Genomic DNA, 16,905 nt, shown 5'->3' on the forward strand with positions numbered 1-16,905 from the left:
AACCCTGGCGTACATATCGCGAGAACAGCTGCAGTCAAGTTATGTACATACTGTAGTGCCATCTAGTGCACTTCACTATTGTTAATAGAGACGCACAATTGATAAGATAGATAGTACAAAGCTGTTTAGCACAATTAATAATGTTCCATCCTAGATTTACTTAAAATGAGATTACACTTCTTCATTTACATTCAAGTTCTATTTTGGTTGATGACAAAACAGGAGATTTCACCGCTCCAAAATGCACAAAAAATAACAAGACTGATAATAAAACATTATCTCTACTAGACAAGTTATATTTACAACCCAAATTAGATATGAGGTCAGTTGTTTCAACAAATCCTTTTAGTCCTGATGACTAAATATAATCGAGGCCTGATTTCAATTTCAACAGCGATGGAAAAAATAGTCTATCAAAAAGTGGGTGATTTCTTCTCCTCTTCATGTGGACCAACTATTAAGACTTCTTGCTCTTCCTTGTTAAGTAGCTCTGGTAGTAAAAGTTGCTGAAAAGTATAATGAGGCTGACGCAGTACGCAAACACAACTGCATTCATGGAATCAGGGAAGTCACACTCAGTGAAGAGGTTGTATCCAGTGTGAAGAGTCAGCAAAACAAACTGGACCTGTAATGAGAGGATGTAATGAGAGGTTGTGACCAGATTAGCAATGCGTGTGTGTTTATGTGTATTTACCAGCTGCAGTGAGGTGAGGTAGCGCTTCCACCACAGATATTTCTGCATGTGAGGCCCCAGGGCGGCCAGGCCATAGTACGAATACATCACAATATGAACAAAAGTGTTCAGCAGCCCGATAAAAAATGCTGAAAGAATAGGCAAAAAGGCACACAGTTAAATTAATAAAATACAAGATATTCTGTTAAAAAATAATTACACGCATAGCATAATTGTTACATTTAATGGGTCTAAAATATAAAAATCCGAGAGGCTAGGGGGAAATAAAGGTGCATATTAACTAATATTGATAAAAACAGATTTGTTTCTACCTTAGTAACTGACTATAAAGTTAACAATTTATCAGTTCAATGTGTTTTGCATGTTCAGGCACATATTTTTGACTTACATTGACCTCCCGCCACAAATTTCACTCCTGCCCACCAGTTAAAGATCATAGTTGCATGATGATACATGTGTAGAAATGTAAGTTGGCTATTCTTTTTTCTTAGGATGAAAAATACCTACAAGTGGAAATTGACAGAGAAAGCATATTTTTTAAAACTGCATGTCTACCCTGGGTGAAAACATCTGCACTAATCATATCTGTTAAATTAGACAAACTCACTGTATCACTAAGCTCAATGACTTTAGAGAAGAAGAACCACCAGCATACACTGGCCATCTAAAAGTATAACAAGTGATGTTTAGAAAACAAATGCATCTTTATAGGAATGTAAAACATGATAACACTATAAACAAATTTAATTATGATTTTCAATACAGGAATTATTGGTTAGGCAACATGTCAAACAGCTGAACAGACGTAATCACCCTCATCCCCAATGGACTGCGGCTATAGTCCACAGGTTGACACAGATAACTGTAGTTTGCCTGCCATGATGTGACCAAGAACTGTGGAAAGAAAAGAAAAATACACTGGTGATAACAGCAGATCATGACATGAGCAGATGGATCTTTTAAAGATTTGATGACCAAGTTATTTTAACAGAAGTATTTGAAATAACCTTTAAAAAAATGCACCTATTGGATTGAACTAGACTAGAGTAATGTATAATGTACCTCATGGAACATGTAAACAGACAAAGCGACCATGGCAAAGTTGTACACAATAAGCACTGCTTTTAGGTTCACTGGTTCCTTGTGTTTCATAAGTTTGGGTCCGATCCAAATAACACCAAGATAGCACAAAAATATACAGATGATCGGTACAGGAGAGTAGACTAGAAGCCATGGGTCCGTCCGCTTATCTGAAATAAAATGACGGCACAAACAAAGAGCTTTGAATATTTGTGCATTATTATTTGTGGACAAATTAAATTATAATAAATCACACATTAATAATATTAAATAAATCATACCCCCATTCTCTAGAATCCAGCGGTGCATGGATTCCACTCTCTGCCACGTTGTTTCCATAGGGGACACTAATATAGGATTGCTCTGTTATTAAAATTAAATTTGCAAGACTAGCATTTGACAGTAGAAGAGGGGGAAACACGTAAAACCAAGAGTTGTTTTTATTATTACCACTATTACTTTTTGCTATGCAGATGAAACATGTACATTTCATAGATATCCATTCTATAATAAATCGAATTAGCATAATATATAGTGTGTTTATGCGTGAATAAGATCTGATATAATGAAAATGCAGATTTGTATGACTTCCTTGATGTCGAACAAGTCTGTTTGAACACAAATGGTTTGAGTGAACTTTTTTTAAAACGTTCTTCGCTTATCCAAAACATTCTTGCAATTAGTGCAAAATCCGATTTTTTTTCCATGAAATTTAAAGTACATTGTGCGTTTTTATTTTCTAGTTATTGTTTTTACAGTATATGGATTAACCCATATTTTGATAAGTCTGCAATCAACATAAATCTGCCGGTGAACTTACCTGAGGTCGAGGACACGTACAAACGTATCGCACTGTGTGGAAGAGTTCAGAACAAGCGCACGGTCAGATGGCAACTTTGAACTTCCACAAAATTATTTGAGTAAAATAGTGCGTTATCAGTTGAAGTGCACAGAACTAAGGAAAACTTTGGACTGCACCCAGTTTTAACAGCTCATATTTCACAGTTAAAAGCCCTACCGTTGCCAAGTAAAACATACAAATCAGGTTTTCTTTTCAAATAGACCAAAGGATAAAACGTTAAACGTTCTGAAATTGTAAAGCCTTTTTTCACATGTGTGTTAGATTATAAATAATTGCACGTTCATTAAAAAATGTATGTCTTAACTCTTATTTTGACAAGCCAGTGTTAGACAGGGAAGGGAAGGGCATTCAGGGCGCAGAAAATGAAAGGAACATGACCCTGTTATTTAATTTACCTGTTTGGCTAAAGGCTGTTAAATAATAATAATAAAGTATGCAGCTAAATTAAACTAAGTAGTGAGAAATATTGTAAATAAATATATCATGAAATATGAGGGAAGATTTATTTAAAAACAGCTGTCTTTTATTCTGGATTTAAAAAAATCAGGGTTATTATACATTTATTATTTACTTAAAAACATACCTCATAACAATGAATTATCGCTTTAAAAATAAAACAGATGTAGGTAATATGTGTTATTATATGTGACTCTCTTGACACGATAGCAAATTTACATGATAACCACAAAACTTAATATACAGAGTAGCTTCTGTCAACAGGTTTGGCTTTAAGCTGTTGCCTTTGAGGTAGAAAAGAATTTAGTGAGGCTGAGTTGTTTGGGTCCTCCATTAGTAGCAGCACTCTTTGGCTTTTTTATTTTGTTTGACCGTTTCTCAGGGCTGGGTTTTCTCTTCTTTTCCTTAAAGAGTGTGAAATGTCAGGACAGGACAATAACATATTTTTTTAAATCAATGCCAAGCAGTGCAAAATATAAAGCACATGCAAACTCAGGAAAACATACCTTGATGTCCGCCTTGCTTGAAGATTCATAGAGCTTCATAATCTGTGTAATTAAATATACAAGATTTACATACAAAATGACAATAATAATAACAACACATACTGTATATCAATACACATTTCTTGAACACACAAGTGAATGTAACACTAAACCATAATTTAATAACTATTCAGAACAAACACATTACAAAGTCTTTCATTTAGCCTTATTTTAGTCAGATCTTAGTAAAACTAAAACAGAATTTTTGAAAATTGAATTGGCCTCCTTCAGGGTAGTTTCAGTGTTGTGTTAGTATTTTCATTTTAAAGTTTTAGCAATTTTGTTCTGTACTTTTGTCATTTTTACATTTCTATTTCGCTTTAAATATTTTTATCCCTGTTTAAATTTTTTTTAGTACTTTATTTTCTTGCAGTTAGTTGCCAAGGCAGGATTTATATAATATAATAAATATTCATATATTTATTAGTGCTGTCAAATCGATTAATAGCATACAAAAAAAATGTTTTGTAAATATTTGTGTACATATTATATACTTAAAAAAAATTATGTTAGATGTGATTAATCACGATTAATCGATTTGACAGCACTAATATATTTATATTTTATTTCATGTCATATTTATTTCAAATAGAGAAAGCTATATAAGTTTTAGTTTACTACAACAACACTGGTTAGTTTGGCTTTGCGGTGACATCCATGACACAACACACAAACCTTTTTAACCCCAGTGGATACAGCCGCCTCATGCAGAGCAGATTTACTGAGCCAGCAGGTCTTCTGCTCTCGCTTTCTATCTGACCAGTCAGACACACGCACGGAAAAGACAATGTACGTTTGATGGATGTGGGAGAAAATATGAACCACCTGACAGAGAACACAGAAGACATTGATGAATATCAAATGCGTGCATTGTAACAAGAAGTGCACAACATGACCAAAGATGTAAATCACATGTTTGTTAATTTAATTTTGATCAGTTTGAAACTATTCTATATATTATGATTTGGGAAAAAACCCACCTCTCCCACAAACTGCACTGAGTGAGTGTCCAGGGATGTTTCCAGCAGTTTTTGCATCATGTCACATATCAAGCCTTTATATTTACTCTCAGATACATCAGCTTCCAAGAGCATGCTGGGTAGCTCCCACATCCCTGCCAAGAGTCCTGCAAAAGGCAAACACATGCCGGTAAATCCAAAATTGTGCAATTTTATTATATTTTCTGGAAGAAATTACTAATTCATCCAGTCAAAACTGCTGTTTCACCTTTGCTTGGTCTTTGAGTGAGCAGATATTCCATCTCTTCTCCGTCACGCTTACGTTCCACTATACAGGTTAGTGTTTGCTCCACACGTGGAGCCTTTTTAACAGGCTTTCTTGGATAATTCTGCACCCCCAGCTGAGGGTCCCAGTCCTCTGATAGACACAAGTTACAGCTGTCACCGGCCACTGTCAGAGAATATGAACAGACATTAGACAGGGTTTTTAATTTGATGAGCTGATGTATGAATAATGAGAGATTTTTCTTAAACGAGACTTACAACAATTCTCTATGTCAGGAACAGAGTTATTGAGATTTGAGGCAAGTTTACTTAGAAGTCTTTTGGAGTCAATCTCTTGTTTAATACTCACCTACAATATAAGAGACAGATAATGTTATATATAATAGGTTATTTGACAGTTTTACAAGGAAGTACACTAACCGGCCACTTTATTAGGTACACCTGTTCAACAACTGCTCATTAACACAATATCTAATCAGCCAATCACATGGCAGCAACTCAATGCATGTAGGCATGGTCAAGACGATCTGCTGAAGTTCAAACTGAACATCAGAATGGGGAAGAAAGGTGATTTAAGTGACTTTGAACGTGGCATGGTTGTTGGTGCCAGACGGGCTGGTCTGAGTATTTCAGAACCTGCTGATCTACGGTACATGGATTTTCACACAAAACCATCTCTGGGGTTTACAGAGATGGTTGTGTGTGAAAATCCAGGTAGATCCGCAGGTTCTGAAATACTGGAAACTGAGGCCGCACGGTCTGATGAGTCTCGATTTCTGCTGTGAAATTCATATGGTAGGGTCAAAATTTGACATAAACAACATAAAAGCATGAATCCATCCTGTCGTGTATCAACGGTTCAGGGTGCTAGTGGTGTAATGGTGTGAGAGATATTTTCTTGGCACTCTTTGGGCCCCTTAGTACTTAGTACAGTATTGTTGCAGACCATGTCCATCCCTTTATGAACAGTGTACCCATCTTCTGATAGCTACTTCCAGCAGGATAACGTGTCATGTCTCAAAGCTCAAATCATCTTAAACTGTTTTTTTGAACATGCCAATGAGTCACTATACTCAAAATGGCCTCCACAGTCACCAGATCTCAATCCAATAGAGCACCTTTGGGATGTGGCTGAACGGGAGATTCACATCATGGATGTGCAGCTGACATATCTGCAGCAAATGTGTGATGCTAGCATGTCAATATGGACTGAAATCTCTGAGGAATGTTTCCATCACCTTGTTGAATCTATGCCATGAAGAATTAAAGTCGGCATGAAACGGAAGTTGAGATTGTCATTTTTTCCTTGTTGTGACATATATCCGAGTGAAACGGCTTCTGAAATTAGAAAAAGATGTAGGGCGGGGCTTGATTTCGTCCTTCGGGAATTGATTGGATCGTTGGAGGTTGGGCGTTGCAAACAAAATGGAGGCAGATTTGAATGCCAGTTTACATTCAGTTGAGGAGGATTTCTCTCCACCGGACTCCCCACCGTTACCCTCCCATGAAGGACGAGAACGAGGACGAGCAGCTAAATTTTCAGGCAGGAATCAGCCCAAATTTATACGAGCAGGTTCTCTGAGAGGCGGTGCACCGATAGCCGCACCCTCATCGGCTCTGGCCGCACCCTTTCGCCATGGCACGTGACCGAAAGAGAAGAGAGGTCGTTTCGAGGGGGGAGGGAAGGGTAATGTATTTGATTAAAGATTATAAGGGTACATGAATTTAAAAAAAATAATGAAGTGCACAGATAAATCATTTATAATAAACACTACAATATTACATGTAAAAAGAAGATTTGTCAAATTTGATTTCATGCCGACTTTAAGGCAGTTCTAAAGGCAAAAGGTAGTCCAACCTGGTACAACTAGGTGTACCTAATAAAGTGGCCGGTGAATGTATATTGGTGACAGCTGTTCAGCAGTACCTTCCTAAATACATGACAGTGGGACTGAATGGGACACTGGCTGCAGAAAGGGGATTTTGGGGTGCAGACTCTGGCCCCTAACTCCATCATAGCCTGATTAAAATCTCCAGGTCTCTCTCGGTCAACAAGTGTATCAGCAATTTTCCTGAAATAGGCCAATAATCATCACAATTAAATCCAACATTTTACAACTTAGACCTAAATTTTATTAACAATAAATACAGTACCATAAAGCATCTGTTACAGTGGGACTGCTGCTGTCCGCTCCTATGGCTCGAACGCGACACAGAACTCGAATGACATTTCCATCAACTGCACCCGTCACCTGGAGAACAACAAACACCGTTGGAACAAACATCATTTACAGCTAAATATCAGTGTTTAATACCCTGGCAATACAGTGCTGCAACAAAAGATTTCAGTTGATCACGCAAGTAAATAAATAAAGAACCACATTTGAAAGTGGTCCAAATCAGATGCATCAATAAAAAACAGTTACCTGTCCAAGTGCTATAGAACCGATCGCCCCGGCGGTGTAACGACCGACCCCAGGCAACTGTTTCAGTAGTCCTGCTGTGGTCTTTGGCATCTGTCCATTCAGTTCTGACACCACCTATTTTAAAGAATCATGCATAAAATTTCTTTATAATATGTGCAGATTACATAAATATAAAAAGGCAAACATCTAAATCTTATCTAGATTCTACATTACTACGTTTAAACCTACTTTCTGAGCGCCTTCATGCAGCCTGCGTCCTCGAGAGTAGTATCCAAGACCAGCCCACATTTGGTTCACTTCCTGGAGGGAGACAACAACGCAAACTGTCAGATGCTCACTATGTCGTCTCCTGTTTATTTTGTGTACGTCTATAGATTTAACTATCACCTCCAGTGTAGCTGCAGCAAGTTTTTCCACAGTCGCCCATCTCTAAAAAATAAAGACGTAGAAACAGCATAAATATGTGTGGCAGCTGTGAGAGGAGAAATCACACCTAAGGAGCTTGTCTACCTTCATCCATCTGTTATAGTAGTCTATCACTGTGGCAACTTGAGTCTGTTGTAACATGATCTCTGAGACCCACACTGAGAACGGCATGAGAAAGAAAAAAAACGAATTAATGATTTAACAATAAAAAAGTATTTAGGTTATGATTATCATGACATTAAAACCCTTTGTTTCATACCTGCATATGTCCTGATATTAACATCTGGTTCTGTCAAAGCCTGTATTACAGCATAAGAACAACAATTAGGAAAAAATCCACATGAAATTTCAATGTTTTCCTGCTCCTTTTTATAAACAGGTCAAGAAAAGGTTAGAATGTTTAAATGCAATTAAACAATTCTGAACATTTTGTAATAGTGTTTGTAATGGTATTTCCTTCATTTTGAAGCATTAGTTAAGCCACTGACACAACTAATGCAGCCAACGTTTTGTTGAAAATGTTGAATTTAATAATTCAACTTTAACTAAACAATATACATGGTTTTATAGACAATTCACAGATATGTAATATATTTATTTTTAGGCCTATAATCTTTTTTTCTGCAGTTAAATAAATAAATAAAAATCTTGAGTGCAGGTAGCTGTACATTAAATGGGCCCTTTAAATGTACAGGTATATGGTCAAAAATGATGTACAAAGTGTTAGATTGTGTTATTTGATCATTAACAATATTAGATGCCTTTACCAATGTTCTCCAGGGAAGCTCTCTCTTATTTTGATCATACCACTGCAGAAGGTGAGAGCGGAAAAGAGAGATTTCAGATGGATCATGGAAAAAGTGGTATGATGAAGGTTCAGTTTCAGATGGTTCCTCTGATGGGAATAAGAAATCAAGAAACACTCAAACATTATAACATTTTAAAGGCAAACATGGAGCTGCCTTGAAGTCGTGTCTCTCAGTAGCACAAAGAGAGCCACTCACCTTCTTTAATGGCATGCTTTGATTTCTTCTTAATGCTGGATTTGACCACATCTGTATTTTCTAGAGCCGCTGTCTTCCCCTTCTGCACTGCTGATCTTAACCTGCTCATAGCGCTGAACCAATCTTTCACTACTTAAAACTTCAGATTAAGATCAAGCACAAACTGAAACAAGTACATCAGTCGGGGAAAAAACATCAGTGTGTTAAAGAAATTGTTTTATCACACATTATAACATACTGCTGACAGTAACTAAGAAAGGGACGCAATCTTTCACAACATGCAGCAGTACCGTTCCCGCCTTCTGTTTCACTTCCTGAAGGGCGGGGCGTGTTTGAACCAATAGTTGACATTGGAACGCCTCGTCACTGCATATTTAAAAAATGTTTGCGTGGTCAAAAGCCTGTAAGTGTTCTGACTGAATAATGAATCTTCAACCTTTTCAGGCCTTGGAAGAACCCAAAGACAGAGCAGGCACCCCCTGTTACATACTGATTACATACATATTTCAACCCTGACTTATAACATGCATATAGTATCTTATTAATTTGAATATTATCATTTGCATACTTTATTATGCTTATATCACATAGCCATTGAAATCTTTTTTGATATATAATTTAAAACGTTTTGTAATGAACCATATTGAAGTGAACCAAAGAAATACAGAAGACTGTTCACTATATCTTTGTGACCACTTTTATTATTATATGTATAAAAACACCATCATCAACAACAAAATACCACAAATAATTTTGCTCTTATTTTGAAGCTTGTTTTAAGCAGTGTTCAAGAATCTGAAATCTGTTCCTCAAGCACTGCAGAAAAATAAGGGGAAAATGAAAGGACATTGTGATACACAATCATTTTCAATGGTCGAAATTAAGCATCAATTCAAATAATGAAAAAGCATACAACCTGGCTTTCTCTCTCTCGATCTTGAGATTTATCAACTCACCACATGAAATGTTTACTTTATTTGATCGTAAAATGTCAGCTTGAATATCATCCATGCTTAAATGCAGTTCATCAGCATTGTGCTGTAAACAATATGAAGAAAAACACACACTGTTCTTTAAGTGAAAACGCAAACGGCATATTTATATTTAAATTTCTCCATGAGGAAAATAGCTTATTATGTTTTTGAGAATGTAAAAATGCAGAAAGTTTAAAGTGACTAGCGGTAGGGTTAGGGGATATAATGTACAGTTTGTACAGTATAAAAATCATTATACCGTGGTCTGTCTGAATACTTGATTCTGATTGACTGTAAGGTGTGAAATAAAACCATTTAATGCACAGATAGTTCCAAGCCAGTTTAATCACCTTTTATTGATGTTCAGTTGCACACATGCGTCACTCACACAAACGGAGAAACATTCAGGAGCACAGAAACTTATCAAGTCTATCCCGCTTCTTTTATTAACAAAAAAGCTTTGCTACTGATTTGCTACATTGTATTTCTCAGCAACGGGGAGGTAACAGCGCTGTTTTAAAAGGAATTAAACCCACATTAAACTCACAGCTTCGATGCTGCACAGACACAGGTACTGTAATTCACACGCACATCTCTCTCTGTAATGTTAAGCACTACTTGATCTCTGTGTCTGATTCAAAGCAGGCAGAATGCTAGATCTAACGAGCCGTAACTGATGAAAAAAAACGTATTTTTTAACCTTCCGGTCAAATTTTGTGCTGAAAACATCAATAACAGCTTTAAGTTGTCAATGTTGGCAAATGACCATGGTATAACCGGGATAATCCATGGCTAGCTTCACGTCGGGTGGTTCTTTGCCTCCACGTTGTGCATTACAATTGTTTGATGCACAGCTAGCTGTGGATTATCCCTTATGTCAATGGAATGTCCCCATAAAAAAAGAAAACCCAATGTGTGTGTGTGTGTGTGTGTGTGTGTGTGTGTGTGTGTGTGTGTGTGTGTGTGTGTGTGTGTGTGTGTGTGTGTGTGTGTGTGTGTGTGTGTGTGTGTGTGTGTGTGTGTGTGTGTGTGTGCGTGTGTGTGTGAATCAGCAAAACAGGAAATGACCTCACCATAAAAGACTCAAACAGTGTGCTGCCCATTCCTCTGCGTACATGCTCTTCCACCACTGGATACATGCGCACAAAATGCTAAACAGACATTACACATTAATATCATTTTCTTGCCCAATACTGCATTTACTTATGCCTGATGCAGAATGAACATTTGTGAGTGAGTGAGTGAGTGAGTGAGTGAGTGAGTGAGTGAGTGAGTGAGTGAGTGAGTGAGTGAGTGAGTGAGTGAGTGAGTGAGTGAGTGAGTGAGTGAGTGAGTGAGTGAGTGAGTGACAGAGAGTGAGTGAGGATGTTTTAATTGTACCTCCAAAGCCAGGCTGGCTTGTCTCTGGGCATCTGCATGTTCCTGGTTACCCATTGCATACAGTAAGTGATGGATCACTCTGAGAGAGAGGAGTTCTTTAGATATCTCCTCACTTCTCTGTGCCAGAATCCTGTAACATTGTGTCAATATACCATACCTAATAAACACACAGATCAGCATGTCTTATATAATATTTTGCATGCTGTTTGTCTTGAATGTATCCATTGTTTAAAGTCACTGATTTTACCTGATGGTTTTTGCAGAAGCTGCTTGCAGGAGGAGCACAGGGAGCGAATCCGTCATTTTGGCCACCTCTGTATCTAACAAAACACTCAAACTGTTTCAGCTGAATCTCAAATACAACACTGGACTCTCAGATTTATGACTCTCATGACAGACAAATCAACAACAGTGAAAGATGTTAATTCAAGACACAATCCATGTTTGTTTCTCATCTCGTCTGCATGTGCTCCAAATAAATTTACAAAGCCCAAAAGGTAAGAATTGAGAGGTTAAATTCATGATGTCTCCACGCTGCAAAGCAATGTGGTCATAATTCAAAGCAGTATTGTTATTGGGGAACCACTGTTTCAGTTGCAAACAACAAATACCCTGGCAGTTACACAACGTTTATGCCTTGCTTTATTTAAGAGAAAATGAGCAACAGATCATACCATCCAGAATCTTGTGTTTGGGGTTTCTCTCTTTAGCTGGGTTGAGAAAAGCCACCAGACCCCTGAGCAGAGCTGGTCTAACTTCTGATTGCATGAGCTCTGTTATCAGTTCTATGGCTGGAAGTTAAATAAAAGTGAAAATGAACCAGTGAGCTTCACAGAAGGGTAGACAACAATGCCAAATTTGAAATGTACACTTGCCTTCATATTGTACTTCTAAATGCAGGGACCTCAGCAGATTCAGTAAGGGTTCCACTATGCTATGATGGGCTGTTTTTATAATGGGCTGCACGAAAACAAAACAAAAATTATATGCTGACATTTCATGCATGACATCCCCATATGCAGTATATGATCTAAAACTATTTTAAAACCATTTTATTTTTCTAGTTCTTAGAGTATATATTTATTTATCATAAATGCAGTTTTCATGAGCTCATCTACTATTAGTAAGACTATTTCAAATATTTGTACTTTTACAAATTAATTTGTCACACAACAGGATGATTAAAGTGAGCTGTAAAAAAGCTAATAGGTGATAGAAAATAGTGATCAGTTATAGCCCATACAATGTATACTTTTAACATATTAATGTTAATTTAAATATTGATGTTTAATAAAAAAGATAATGTTACACAAACACAGTAGTGACGAAAAGTGATGTATGGTCTAGGAAAATTGACATTTTAACCTTTTAATCCAATATCATTTTAAAAAGTGTTAAAGATTTTATAAGCATATTGCTTAGTGTTTGGAATCAATTGTTTATTAGTGATAACGCAATGAAACATGCCAAATTGTGCTAGCATCTTTATTGTCCAAATGGTCAATTATGAACTTGCAAAAACAAGAGAGAACCAACAAATTATTAATAACTTATTATGTTGTAGTCAATGTACCTGTATGATTTTTCCTGTGAGCTTTTTGTTTTTCTATGCATTATTTTTTTGCATAGTAAAATAAAAGCTGTAGCTTTTTTTTGCAAAATCATTTTGTCAGATAAATATCTTGTATTAAAAACAAATAGCCCCTCTGGACATCACTTTTGGCCACTACTATAAATACATAATATACAATAGTATTTTTTTATTTTTTTTACAATTAAAACAATTCCTCTGATGTTGATTGCCATCCTGCGACACTGTTGTACCTGAACTATACGTAGAATCTGTAAAACAAGCTGCTGTGCTCTTGGTAAGGTGCAGGCCAGCAGGGCGATCAGGCCCTTGTACACCTGATTCTGGTATTTGGGGTTTCCATGGGCCAAAGACTCTAGCAGGGCGGCGGCGGTCCCCTGAGTCCCCTCCATCTCAGACTTGGCCAAACATTCAGCTACAGCCTTCACACCTGTCAATGAGAGAAGAACAGATGTGAGAATGTGAGTGTGTGTCAGAACTTGCCTGTCAAAATCCCCAACCTTCAAAACATATACAGATTGGATCATCCAAGGTTTTTCAACCTCAGAATATTTTATGGAAATGCTGCAAACTCTCATTCCTTAAAATGTCAGGAATGAAAAATGAGCTAGAACTGTTTCACTTTTTGATTGTTAGTTTGTTGAGCGTTTGTGCAGTGTGAGTACCGTAGCTTTCACAGATAAGCTCTTTATATTTTTGGCCCGAGTTGGCGATGATCTGGAGCAGGTGAAGAGCCTCTGTCTTATCCTCTTCTTTGAGTTTGTCTTGCCCGAGAATCTCAAGCAGGGTCAGCACTCCACCCACCTCCAGAAACTCAATCATGTACTGATGACTGATTGTGCAAACAAACAAAAGGATACCATGTTAGGATAGAAAGCGTTTCTGTTTTCTGGTGCTTGTGTATTTGCTTTTATTTACTGAAAAGCTGTCATTCTGCATTATTTTTCTCTTGTTTTGAAGGTTTACTGCTAAAGCTGAGCTTTTTATTGTGTAAGGTACAGTGATGTAATATACAGTTTATTGTGGGATTTTTGATTTTTTGACTTTGCATATTTAACCTCTAGTACTTACATTATATTAGTCTTTTACCTGCTATTGGCAGAGAGGAAAACACCCAATGCTCTCAGCTGAAGGTCTAGACACGATCCAAACATGTAGCTGGAAACCAAAAAATTAAGGATGCATATGGCATGACTGAAAGTTTTAGTCTGAGATTCAGGAGCACAGATGGGTTAAGCATGACCATATGCGTGGATACCTTAGTCTTATCCAGGCAGTGAGCCGAGCAAGGAACAGGCTGGCAACTTGAGCAAACTCAAGCTCCAGTTCAGGGCATGTCTTTCCTGTGTTCTTGGCCAGAAAGTCCCTCAGCATTCGACTACGCACCGTCTTACTGCCCTGGTCCCACTCATGGAGGAAACACATCACCTGACTGATGGATGTCTGCTCTTTACTGCTAGACATGACTCAAGCATTTCACAGACTGTGGAGAACGATGAAAAACATGAGCTAATGTAAACATATTTGTACTTTTGGAAATTATAATTAATAGATTTGTAACATAAATTTTAGATAGCCTATATTTAATAGATTTAGATTAATACAATCACAATACATAAAAAATGCGACAACTTGTAGGGTAACGTTACCCCCCAAATAAGTATTATGGATTAGGCCCGTTTGTGATCCCAGTCTCCCCAAAAACACAGTAAGAAGCCTGTACATTTTATGCCTACAATGTCTATTAAGCTCATGTAATGTCTGAACATAGAACGGACACTAAACGAAGAATTACACCAAAAAACTCAGTTACCGCATATTGTCAATTTCTCCATTATAAATAACGTTAGTTAGAAAACGCGAATGTAATTAATTTGCCAGTAGGCTATAAATGTTTTGTTTACGGTAATAAAACAGCTTTCGTCGGATTGTGGTTGTTTCCCATTTGCTGTAACTTAACGTTAACGCACACTCAGAAAAAGATAATTAAATTCGTTACTTTAGTATACAAATCTTAACAGTTTTATGTTTTGTTTACCAGGTAACAGCGTATTTAGAACACCATGAAACCCATAGACATAATTTAGCCTACATATAAGGTGAATTTAGGGTGTTTGGGACACTTTTTGCCATTGAGAGACAACAAAAAGTGTCCCAATCAACCTGAATGTACCTATGATAAAACCTCTTTTACTGTCTATGGATAAAACCAAACTCACCTTCACTTCCGCAGATGTTTGCGGTTTCCATGGTTGCTGACATTTACGGTGTCCGTTTGGGCACATTCGAGGTCAGAGGTGTGAAAATGTGATTCATGTTTATAACAAAATCAATGAAGAGATTATTTACTTTATTTCTTATTTCTATTTAATCAGAGGGGAAACGAGAAAAAGAAAAAAAAGATAATGGAGAAATGTTTAAATGTAGTTTTAGTTTTATTTTCTAATATTTTATTTTAGCTAAACCAAAAATTACATAATTTTATATTCAACACAAATTTATAAACATGGAGGTGCAACTCAAACTAACCATTCAACAGAATAGGCTACATTTAAACCTGTTACCTGAGAGTCAAACATGCTGTAGTTTTGCTCTCTACAAAAAAATCACAAATAGGCTATTGAAAAACAATCATTTTTCTATTATAGAACTAACATGCTGATGATAAACAAACTATTGTCATCAATACGCTTACTCAACTCATTTTGGGTTACCACACAGTTTTTCTCTCTCCGTTATACAAGGTGCACACACTGTAAACCCTAATAAGTTGAGACTACTCAAATGATTTGAGGAAAGTGGTTGCGTAAGTTTTTTTGAGTAATGGGAAAATTCAAACTTAATTAATTGAGTTGACCTAATGTGGTCTTCTCATTGAATTAACTTAAATGTTTAAGTAAAGATAACTTAAAAGGCAAATGGAGTAAACTCAAATTTTCCAGGTTATATTTTGTTGTTTAGTTATTATTAAATACATTTTAAATAAATTATAAATCATTAAACCAAGTTTTGTTTTTCACAACAGCTTTATTAGGCTTACATTACATATCTTAACTTCTATAATGCATACTGACTGAACATTGTATATTAACATTTAATCAGTAAAAAATACAATTACAATACTTGCAGTAAATTAAATCAATTGATTAAAAATTTTAATTGAAAAGTGAAATTGACCAGATCAGAACAATTGACCAGAACAATTAAAAACACAGTGTAATGAACAACAACAGACATTGTCTGTTATTGTAAATATTGTCATCTACTTATCTTTCACCCTTTGTAATAGTTGTGTGTGTCCCTCAGTTGTCCTCGGTGTCAATAGATAGATCTCAACATCATACAGTCACTTTTAGAATGGGTTAAAAATTTCAAAATATGCTGGAAAACCAAAAAATGTGTCAGTACTGCAGGCTAACATCAGCGAGATCTCATCCTGGGTAAACTGCCACTGTTGGTCCAAAGGGTCTCATTGCGCAGTCCTTTAGATGAATGGTTGGGGCAGGGATCGAAGGATCCTGTGATTAAAATAAAAAAAATAATTAAGACGCATTTTCTTTTAATACATCGTACAGTACTCATTGTTTAAGCACAGGTTAGAGTGATATAATAATAAAAATGTAACAATACAAAGGAATGTTGCTAGTTGGACAGCAACAAGAATGGAAATAATCAAAGCAAGTCAAAGTGCTTTCTTGCCGTTTCAGTAACTAAATAAAATACAAGATAACTTGGGAAACTGAATTGTATTCAAACAAAAAATCTTTCTGTGTGCTTTACCTTATTGATGACTCAGATCTTTGAAGAGCAGCAGTAGCCTATTCGTGAAGAATGGCAGCGTTTACCACCTGGCCTAAAAACAATCATATATATATACACAGTAAATTACATCATAATAAAACTAAGTACATGGTAGATTTCTACACTTACTAGAACATTGAAACAAACAAAAGGAGTGAAATTTACACTGCACTTCAACAATTATGATATCATTTTAAGTATGTTGCTAAAAAACTTGTTTGCCTCACATGAATCAAGTCAGCTGCAGTTCTTCCTTCAGTGAGTTACTGTTTCTGAAGCCTCTGAGGACAGTTGAGAAGAAAGTGTCTGCTGATTTGTCAAAGGAGAATACGTTAACAACTCAAACATAAACGCACTCAATTTAAATCAACAACACTCAATCTTATGTTTTTGTTAAATACTCTATTTAAAAAGGTTTTATG

At 36.4% G+C, this 16,905-nt stretch overlaps 3 protein-coding genes across 4 annotated transcripts; all 3 read right to left on the reverse strand.

Moving 5' to 3' along the window:
* Positions 1 to 138: 138 nt before the first annotated feature.
* On the reverse strand, positions 139 to 2,998 carry elovl8b (ELOVL fatty acid elongase 8b). 2 transcript variants are annotated; one of them, XM_056252283.1, is made up of 8 exons: positions 2,595 to 2,998; positions 2,056 to 2,137; positions 1,757 to 1,944; positions 1,508 to 1,588; positions 1,302 to 1,358; positions 1,083 to 1,197; positions 695 to 822; positions 139 to 625 (listed from the first exon to the last, which is right to left on the reverse strand). In XM_056252283.1, the coding sequence occupies exons 2-8, from the start codon at positions 2,111 to 2,113 to the stop codon at positions 458 to 460; spliced, it is 795 nt and encodes a 264-aa protein (XP_056108258.1). In that variant the 5' UTR covers positions 2,114 to 2,137; positions 2,595 to 2,998; the 3' UTR covers positions 139 to 457. The 2 variants fall into 2 exon arrangements, with proteins under 2 accessions (XP_056108258.1, XP_056108259.1); XM_056252284.1 differs by having other exon boundaries at positions 2,056 to 2,121; positions 2,595 to 2,997.
* A 139-nt stretch (positions 2,999 to 3,137) lies between these two features.
* On the reverse strand, positions 3,138 to 8,938 carry mutyh (mutY DNA glycosylase). Its single transcript, XM_056252282.1, has 15 exons — positions 8,738 to 8,938; positions 8,501 to 8,628; positions 7,993 to 8,032; positions 7,818 to 7,891; positions 7,695 to 7,736; positions 7,536 to 7,607; positions 7,308 to 7,421; positions 7,036 to 7,133; positions 6,809 to 6,953; positions 5,140 to 5,230; positions 4,865 to 5,047; positions 4,618 to 4,763; positions 4,313 to 4,462; positions 3,599 to 3,640; positions 3,138 to 3,496 (listed from the first exon to the last, which is right to left on the reverse strand). Exons 1-15 carry the CDS (start codon positions 8,844 to 8,846, stop codon positions 3,365 to 3,367), a joined length of 1,566 nt encoding a protein of 521 aa, XP_056108257.1. The 5' UTR covers positions 8,847 to 8,938; the 3' UTR covers positions 3,138 to 3,364.
* A 480-nt stretch (positions 8,939 to 9,418) lies between these two features.
* Positions 9,419 to 14,948, reverse strand: armh1 (armadillo like helical domain containing 1). The gene is made up of 12 exons (XM_056252252.1): positions 14,902 to 14,948; positions 13,941 to 14,165; positions 13,772 to 13,840; positions 13,348 to 13,514; positions 12,916 to 13,112; positions 11,967 to 12,051; positions 11,766 to 11,882; positions 11,339 to 11,411; positions 11,092 to 11,221; positions 10,785 to 10,862; positions 9,694 to 9,775; positions 9,419 to 9,553 (listed from the first exon to the last, which is right to left on the reverse strand). The coding sequence occupies exons 2-12, from the start codon at positions 14,144 to 14,146 to the stop codon at positions 9,525 to 9,527; spliced, it is 1,233 nt and encodes a 410-aa protein (XP_056108227.1). The 5' UTR covers positions 14,147 to 14,165; positions 14,902 to 14,948; the 3' UTR covers positions 9,419 to 9,524.
* Between the last annotated feature and the right edge of the window lie 1,957 nt (positions 14,949 to 16,905).

Source organism: Rhinichthys klamathensis, unplaced genomic scaffold, assembly GCF_029890125.1.
Source record: "Rhinichthys klamathensis goyatoka isolate OS25496 unplaced genomic scaffold, OSU_Roscu_1.1 h1tg000094l_1, whole genome shotgun sequence".
In the NCBI taxonomy this organism is placed as follows: domain Eukaryota; kingdom Metazoa; phylum Chordata; class Actinopteri; order Cypriniformes; family Leuciscidae; genus Rhinichthys; species Rhinichthys klamathensis.